Below are 9,159 nucleotides of genomic sequence, written 5' to 3' on the forward strand. Positions count from 1 at the left end.
ATTTTTTCACTCAAGCCTGAACGACCCGACTTGCTCGAAGTCCGAGCCCGACTAACGGATATATTTTTGACTGTTGGTGCCCGATCTGAACCGAAGCCCGAATCCAACGGATATTCTTTTACCGTTGCCCGATTTTCAGCTTGAGCCCGCCCGAACTCGACCCGCCGAGATAAAAAATAACTGTTGGATCAAAATTTGGCGGAAAAAAAACAAATTTTTAACCAAAAAATTTCCTTATAAATACCCCCCATCCCTCACACATTTTCCTCACCCAAACTCTCTCAATCCCTCTCAATTTCTCTCAATCTCTCTCAATTTCTCTCAATCTCTCTCAATCTCGCAAATCTCTCTCAAAATTTTTCCTAAAACTATCACAATATCCTAAAGCTCTCTCTTTCAAATCGCTCTTATTTTTTTTTATAATGGATTCTTTTAGTTATAATGGTACTCCCGTTGATGCCCAACATAATGCGGAAGAAGGGCAATTTCCCACTAATGAATTTATTACGCAGGAATCTGCTAATCTGAACCCTGATAGACGTACTAGAGGTCGTGGTCGGAATGGTGGTGGGCGTGGAGAAGTGGCGAGTGCAAGTACTACTGCATCTGCAAGTGTTGCAACCTCCAGGAGGAAATGCAAGCGCACCTCAATAGTTTGGGATCACTTCAACACAATTGAGGAGATCGAAAATGAAGGTAACACTAAACATATAGTTCAGTGTAAATATTATTTATCTAAATTACAATGTGACACTATTCACGGCACACCACACTTGAGAAGACACTTCGAAAAGTGTCTTCAAAAGCTTAGCAAGTCCGGCGGAGCCGAACTCCGTCAAACACAATTATCTTTTGATCGCGCAACCGCTGGTCTAACCACTTAGAAATACGATCCCCAAGTAGATCGTATGGAAGTTGTGTGAATGATAGCTGCATTAGATCAACCACTTAGTTTTGTAGAGCATCCTAATTGGCAATGACATATTAAAGTTGTACATAATCCTAATGCACAGTTCACTTCAAAAACTACTCTCATGAAAGATTTGTTAAAATTATTTAAAAAAGAAAAGAAGCATTAATAAACCTTTTACACTCGACTAGTGGTTGCATTGCGTTAACAGTAGATATTTGGTCTGCCGTTGTCAATAAAGATTATTTAGCTGTAACCAAACATTACTTTAAAGGATTCGATTTAGATAAGAGAATATTAGGTTGTAAATGTGTTTTAGGATCACATAGCACTGATTTAATATATAATACAATTTTAAATGTAATTGATGAATTTAGATTACGAGATAAAGTAATGGCTATAACATTAGATAATGCTAGTGCAAATACTAAAGCAATTGAGTACTTCAAAAATGATTTAAGTTTATTCGGTGATGGTACTAATTTCCACCAAAGTTGTGCATGCCACGTAATTAATTTAATAGTTAAATCCGGTTTAAAAGAAATGGGTACTCACATTAAAAGAATTAGAGATAATATTGCATGGATTCAAGGTAGTAACCAAAGAGAACAAGATTGGTTTAGGTTCTTATAAGCATTAAATCTACCTCCTAGAGCATTAGTCTTAGATATGCCTGTAAGATGGAACTCAACTTATATTATGCTTCAACAATGCATCCCCTATAAGGATGCTATAATAAACTATATCTGTGTAAAATTAGGAACATGACATATAGACGCATATGATTAGCAAATTGCCGAAGTTTGGTATCAATTTTTAGGTAGGTTCATGAAGTTACTTTAAAACTTAATGGAACATATTACCCAACATCACCTTTAGCTTTAGGTGAACTTTTAAGAATTAGTATTTTATTTAGTGAATATATGGCATACCCAATCTTAGGAGTTCCTATCGCTTCTATGGAAAAAAAATTTAAAAAATATTGGTATAACTTGCCTTTGTTGTATGGTTTGGGTACTATTTTTTATCCTAGATTAAAATTAGACGGTTTAGAAATTAGTTTAGAAAACTTAGGTGAATTTTTAGGCATCAATTATTCTGACTAATTTCCAACAATAAAGGCAAAAATATTTCCGATCTATAGTAAATATGAGAATAGGTTTAGAAACACAAATTTTAGAATACAGGAACCGTAACAACAAGATGAAAACTCGCATTCATTTTTGAATGTTTTCGGGTTGAAGAAGAAGAAGAAGACGACTCAAACAGAAGCTGGGAGTGGATCTTCATCAACAGGTAGCAGCGGCAGCGGCGGCTTCAACGAGCTTATAGCCTACCTCAGTGTCACGCCCCCAAACCGGGGTTAGTGACGTGGAGGCTCATTTAGAAACTTAAACCTGTTAGAGAGAGTGATTAGTAATTAACGTTGTAAATAATTTAATTTTTTAAATCCAAAACATCCAGGTATTTCCAAACGAGCCCTTTTCATTTAAGAGAAATTTAATTTCAAGAACGGTGGTGGAATTTCCAATCAAACCAGTTTAAAACCACGTCCTTGGTATCATGTCAGGAATTTCCACAGGTGTTTAGCATACATGAATATAAACAAGAGTAAATGTGACATCAACCACAGTCTAGTAATATTTAAGTTTACAATCCATAATCTTTCATACATGCCTTGAGATAAGGGATTAGAGAAAATACAACTCTTCGCTTTCCTGAAACAAGTCCACGTCGCCGGTAATAGCTATCTACTCCGCACTACTTCTGGCGTCGCCTGGAGGGGTTTAATACATTTGAAAACAGAAAAAGGTGAGCGAAAGGCCCAGTAGGATATAATTTTATAAAGCATTTAAAATAAAGGTACTTATGGTCCGAAGATATACACTCGGAACCGATCATCCTTTTTTTTTTTTTTGAAAAAAGGAAATACTCACATAATAGAATATGTCTGTATAATGAAAGTGTGTAGCTCATCATACCACTAAACAAGAAGCGGTAAAAATGTCTGTCTATGAAAAGTGCAGAGCCATAATTCCACTAAACAAGAAGTGGATCCGTACGGGTTTCGGGACCTGCCCCCAAGGATGTGATTCCCACATCCCGATCTTTGTGGCCACCATGCGTTGTATCATTCCTTAAATATTTCATTTTAAGAAATGATACTCTTTAAAATCTCATTTCCAAAATCATTGGAAAACTTAATAGCATTACTCATGCTATTTCCTTTTAAAATCATTTTCTTTCAACATGTTTTGTTCTAAAACATTTTCATTGGCTAAAACCATTTAAAGTAAGGCTAATAAAGATATGGACAAGAATATCCTACCTTTTGGATATCAAACCTGTGGCTGTCTTCACGTAGCTCTAGCTCCGCTTGCCTTCGAGGTTCCAATTCCAATCGTGCCACTAACTTTCCCATCAAAATCAACAATTTAGAGTTTGATCTTTCTCACCAAACATTCTCGTTTAATTAGATGCAAGTGTATCATACTAGTGTGCCATAGTTCAAAATCAATGTTCATAAATAATTTTTTAATTCAAATCATGATTCTTTGACAACGGAGATTCATTCCAGAGAATCAAATGGAAAACAAGGATTCATGTGGCTAATCCACTCATTTTGAGTTCTCAAATGAGGTTAGGTCAATCCCACATCGAGTTTCGGGGTCAAAACAGGGTTTTCTGGGCTGTTTAGGGTCGGTTTCAGTGGGAACCGGTCGACCGGTGACAGAAAAATGTAGCTCCACCGGTCAGCCGGTGGAAAGGTGACCAGTCGACCGGATCGGTCGACCTATGGAAGGGTGACCGGTCAACCGGACCGGTCAACCGGTGGGGAAAAATTCCAAGGCCAACAATGGCCGATTTGCGAAGAACAAAGCTAAAACCTGTAATTTTGGGTCCGATTTCGACATATTCTCAAGGGAAATGTATAGATCCAGTTTCAAATCAACAAATGGGGTCCAAAGAATCAAAAACCCCCAATTTTCATCAAGGTCTCACCAAATCCCATTCAGATTCCATTTAAAAACAAAATTTAAACTAAAAATCACCAAACTCGACTAAAATGAGTTCCACAAATCTAAATCCGAAAATCTAAAGTAAGTTTCAAAGAGTTTTACCTCGATCCAAGCTTTGATGTTGAAAATCCCCTAGAAATCCCCGTTTTTCTTCAAATCCGGTTCAAGAATGTTCTTGAAAGAGAGGGAAAACTTGAGAGAAAGAGAGAGAGAGAGAGCTCGGTGAGGGAGAGAGGGAGAGACTAAGAGAGAGGTTGAGTGAGTGAGAGGGTTACGGGAGAGGAGGGAAAAGGAAAGAAAGAAGGAAAAGAAAAGAAGAAAAGGGAAAATAAAATGAGGAAATGAAATAATAAAGAAAACACATAAAAGTAAAAAGGGGTGAAACTGCCATTACCAAAAATAAATTTAAAAGTTCATGATTAATTAAGAAATCAATTTAGGCACACTAATAAACCACAATTATCATAATTAAACAAGTTTAATTTCGGAGGGCGTTACACTCAGTGAGAGCTTAGTAGTCGACGATACTAGAGAATCGTTTGACTTAGTTCAATGGTGGAGGGCACGAGCATTAACTTGGCCAATCCTTATTCGATTGGTAATGGATATATTTTCGATCCCAGTCTCCACTGTTTCATCCGAGTAAGCCTTTAGTATGACCGGACGTATACTTGAAGAACCCCAAAACGCATTGCAAAAGAACATTGTTGAAGCCTTGGTTTGCATTAAGGATTGGGATCATGCTGATCAACGTTTACATGATACAATTTCGCCGACAAGTCAAGAATGGATTGATGAATTTAATAGATTAACATTTAATTTTGAAGATGATAATTCAGCTTCAAATTAAATTGTAATTTGTAAATATGTATTTACTTTTGACATTGTAATTGTATATTTAGACTTTGTAAGTTTGTCAAATTTATAATTCGTCACAAAATGATTGCACTCTTTTTTTCTTATCAAGTTTTTATCCCAATTGAGTTTTTCTTGGTAAGATTTTTAACCAGACAATTATGAATTACGAATTTAAAAATTAATATACAAAATTAATTTATTAAATTGTGTTAATAATGTGTGTTGAATGTTGATTTTAGTTTTTATATAATAACTTAATAATTATAAAAATATAAAAAAAATAATTTTTTCGGGCATTTCGGACGGGCTCGGGCAACCAAAGCCAGGTCCGCGGCCCGTCCACGGGCCTTCTTGGGCTCAAGCGGGCGGCCCAAAAATTTTGGGTAGGTCGGGTCGGGCATCGAGCATAAAATCAGTATTTTTGAGCGGTCGCAGACAGTCCGTCCAAAATTTCAGCACTAATCTTAAGTCATGTTTGTTCTCAAAAATCGCGTCCAAGTGTGTTGTTAGGCTCTCGACTTTGAAATTTGGCCCTCCAAGCTGTGGTTCTTGCTCTAGTCGTCTCATTACTGGAGGTATTGTCAGTAGCATGACATCTTCCTTTTGTTTTTGTATGTATTGTGGATTGTGACAACAGTGGTTTTTTTTTTATGATTTGGTGATATATTTGTCTTATTTTCTGGTGTTAGGTTTTGTTTTCAGTATGTTAATTTTGCTTTTCAATGGTGATTTGTATAGTCTTAGTTCTACGGATTTCTCGATTTTGATCGATTAGATTTTCTATGAATTGTAAAGTAATTGATAAAGAGTCATGTATGCTCAATTGTTGGTGTACCTATTACAATATCTGTTTTTGGAACTTGAAATATGTCTATTTCGCATAAGTGTTTCATACTCGAGTTTATTGGTAGAACTATAGTTGTCGTTGCAATTGTGGTTTTCCTATAATTTAAGAGCATACAGGTCAATATCAATGTTTGTTCTTCTTTTCTATTATTATTATTTGGAATATATTCCCCCTTTAAGAAAAAAAGAATGGCGATTTCCTTTTTTTTTTTTTTGTTTTTGTTTTAAAAGGAGACTTTAATATGATTTTTATGTGATTCAAATTTAAAAACACGCAAACATTCAATATTGATAGGGAAGAAATTCCTTGTGCAGGAAGTTGGTTTCCAAACTATTAGTGGTGTGAGTGGTGTGGTGAGGTTATAAATTTATGATAAATATACAAATTTGCAACCAGAAGGGTTATTATCAAAGGTGCAATGAAGGGTATGATTGCCCTTTCATGAGGGACTATCTGTTTATTTTTTTGAGAGTTTATTTTTTTTCAGTTTTTAATAATTAAATCTAATTAAAATTATATTAAATTAAAAAAATATATAATATAACAAACTAAGGGTTATCATTAACGTAAGAGGAACAACTGCAAGTCAAACAAATGGCTATTTTGTCTGTTTGGTAGGACCTGCCGTTCCTAGTCCTCTCCGCGTTTTAATCCAAGCAGCTCTTCTCTCGATAAACAAAAAAATTTGTAACAAAACTTCATCAGATCAACAGATTCACTATATATAAGTTTGCATTTCCAAGACACCCTTCTGACAGACTATTATTAATTTAATGTCCAAAATTTTATTTTCTTCTTAATTTCCACGACTTGGCGAGTCATACAAAAGTGTAATTCTTCTCTTCAAGTCTACACTATTTCTGTTTTGATTGTTAGGCAATGGACAAGCGCAGAAGAAAGCAAGCCAAGAATAGCAGTCGCTGCTCCGAAGGCAAGCACTTTCCTTTCTTTGATTTCTTTTTCTTAGTTAAATCATCTTCTGGGTTCTTAATTTATTGTTTTTTTTTAATTTAACTCAATTTTTGATGTGTCATTAAGTGTTCGTTTAATTTGTGTATTCAGAATCATAATTCAAAATTATTTTCGTTTTACGTGTATTTTTTTATGAGAGAAAAATACTGTAAAAAATCATGATGAAACAAACGGGCTCTAGGTGATCATATTCTCTTTTTCTATCATGGGTTCTTCTCCTTTTCGTCAAATATGTATAGTGTTTCATTCATTTTATAGAAATAAATCTTATTTGCTCCTTTTGTGCTTTCATGACCATTTCAACATTTTTTTTGTCATAATTTCTGATTTCTCTCTTTTTTTTTACTTGGTAGTTAGTATTTATGTTCAAACTTAATTATCACTCTCACACAAAAATGCTGTCTAATTTAACATGGCAGAGGTGAGCAGTATCGAGTGGGAGTTCATAAACATGTCAGAACAAGAAGAAGATCTCATCTTTAGAATGCACAAGCTTGTTGGAGATAGGTAAAGTAAAATTAAGGATTTTTTTTTCTCTCCAAACTACATTTTCATTGGAAAACGTGGAAATAGTACCATGAGCAATTAGTTCATGGTTACCGTACTCCTTTGTTTCATCTTCTAGCTAGTCATGTGACTGGTTCCTTTCACATTTTGAAGTTGATGCGGCCAACATAAAGTAAAAAAATTTAATGCTAATAATTTTCTCATCTATGGGTTTCTGTGATATTTTCTATAATTTTTATTTTCCTAATTTGCTTTTCCTTGAAATCAGTCCAAATACAATTTTGGGAGTAAAAAGGTTTGATTTCCTAATTCTCTTCAAACAAATTTTGAATTTTTATAATTGATCTCTATGCATACACCCAAATATTCATCAATTTGAGAGGTACATAACTATAGAGAAAACGACAATACATAATATAATAGTTTTTGGTTCATTATAAAAGATCAACAAGTGATAATGACCATCACTAGAGACATTTATCATCGTTTGAAAGCGTTGTAGCATAGATTATACAAATAATAAGCGACCACATATGACATTTATTAGTTTCTTCAAAGTGACAAAAGCAAAACTAGTCCTTTATTGTTTTTTGAATTTTTGTTATTTATTTATATAAGCAGATGGGCTCTGATCGCTGGCCGGATTCCGGGCCGGAAAGCAGAAGAAATAGAAAGGTTTTGGATAATGAGAGATGGAGAAGTGTTTGCAAGCAAGCAGAAGAAGAGAGCTCAATATAATAGCATATAACTCTTGAATCTTAATGCTTCACTTTATTGTTTCTAGGCTAGGACCATTGTTTTTTATTTGCAATTATATGCTTCTAATTAATGCGTATTTTTTGTTTTAAGACTTGCCTATGTACAATGGAAAAAGTAGGTGTGACTTTTCCTACTTGGTCGGTCTCATTTATTGAGTATTTTTTATATTATTTTTTGTACCATTTTTATATTTTGTACTCTTAATTTTTTTTTTCTTTTTTCTAATCTTGTACTCTTAATTTGGCCGTTCTATTTCTCTCTCTTGACCTTTCGGCTATATATCTATCGTGGCCACACATTTGGGACAAGTCTCAAACAAAAGAAGGAAAAAAAACAAACAAAAGAAGCTAACGGCATGATTTAAGATTTTATTTTTTTTATTTTTTTTATTTTTTGCTGATCAAGATATGATTTAAGAATCATGATTCAGAATCATTCTTAATTTACGTATATTTTTTATAAGAAAAAATACTGTAACGAATTATGAATTATGATTCAAATTATGTCACGAATTTTTAAACTAAACACACTCTAAAATGATTTTCATCGATCTTAGATCTCCCAACGAAGTAATTGTCATTATGATGGGCCTACAGCTTTTACTCCTTTCTTTCTATTTTCTAAGAACAAAGGGATGATGATATTTTGCATCAGGAAAAAAAAAAGAGCATGATAATATTTGGTCTTTTCCCACCCCTGCGTTGTAGGCGATAAACGTTCAATTCACCACAACTTTTTTAATTAATAGAAGGAATTTGTACAAAGAATTTTTGTTCGAAAATTGTAAGTTGGTGTTGTTATTTAATAGAATTGCCCCCTAGTAAAAAGAAAAGAAGTAGCGATTTTTTCTTATTTTACTAAAGAGATTTGATTATTTTTTTCAGCAAAACGCTTTTTTTTTCTCCAAAACATTTGTTATCATATCTCTCAAGTTTAACTACCTCATATATACCACTAATGAGTTTGTGTACTGATAAAGATCCTTTTTTATTTTCTCCTCGTGCTCAGGTCCAACAATTTATAACTTTACTTTAAAATCACTGTTCAATCAAAGTAATGTGTATTGTACGGTGTTAAATATGCGGTGATATGAGTGAAATTAGATCTATCTTTTGCATATAATTGAATCAAGTCTTTTTCTTTTATTAATGGACTTTAAAATTTTCAAAATGACGAAATTGATAAAAGACATGATGATACTAATAATTCTCTTTTCATATGAACTAAAACAAAACTCTAAACTTAAAAAAAGATTTAAATCTTTACATATATATATGGATATATAT

The 9,159-nt window shown here is 33.7% G+C and overlaps 1 protein-coding gene across 1 annotated transcript; it reads left to right on the forward strand.

Moving 5' to 3' along the window:
• Positions 1 to 6,332: 6,332 nt before the first annotated feature.
• On the forward strand, positions 6,333 to 7,964 carry LOC21400586 (transcription factor CPC). Its single transcript, XM_010097486.2, has 3 exons — positions 6,333 to 6,566; positions 7,027 to 7,114; positions 7,736 to 7,964. Exons 1-3 carry the CDS (start codon positions 6,515 to 6,517, stop codon positions 7,860 to 7,862), a joined length of 267 nt encoding a protein of 88 aa, XP_010095788.2. The 5' UTR covers positions 6,333 to 6,514; the 3' UTR covers positions 7,863 to 7,964.
• Positions 7,965 to 9,159: the final 1,195 nt, after the last annotated feature.

Source organism: Morus notabilis, unplaced genomic scaffold (genome assembly GCF_000414095.1).
Source record: "Morus notabilis unplaced genomic scaffold, ASM41409v2 Scaffold355, whole genome shotgun sequence".
Taxonomy (NCBI): Eukaryota; Viridiplantae; Streptophyta; class Magnoliopsida; order Rosales; family Moraceae; genus Morus; species Morus notabilis.

Coding starts and splice junctions, on each gene's coding strand:
- LOC21400586 (XM_010097486.2), top strand. CDS start 6,515: ATGGACAAGCGCAGAAGAAAGCAAGCCAAGAATAGCAGTCGCTGCTCC. Junction 6,567..7,026: donor TAGCAGTCGCTGCTCCGAAG/GCAAGCACTTTC, acceptor TTAACATGGCAG/AGGTGAGCAGTATCGAGTGG. Junction 7,115..7,735: donor CACAAGCTTGTTGGAGATAG/GTAAAGTAAAAT, acceptor TTATATAAGCAG/ATGGGCTCTGATCGCTGGCC.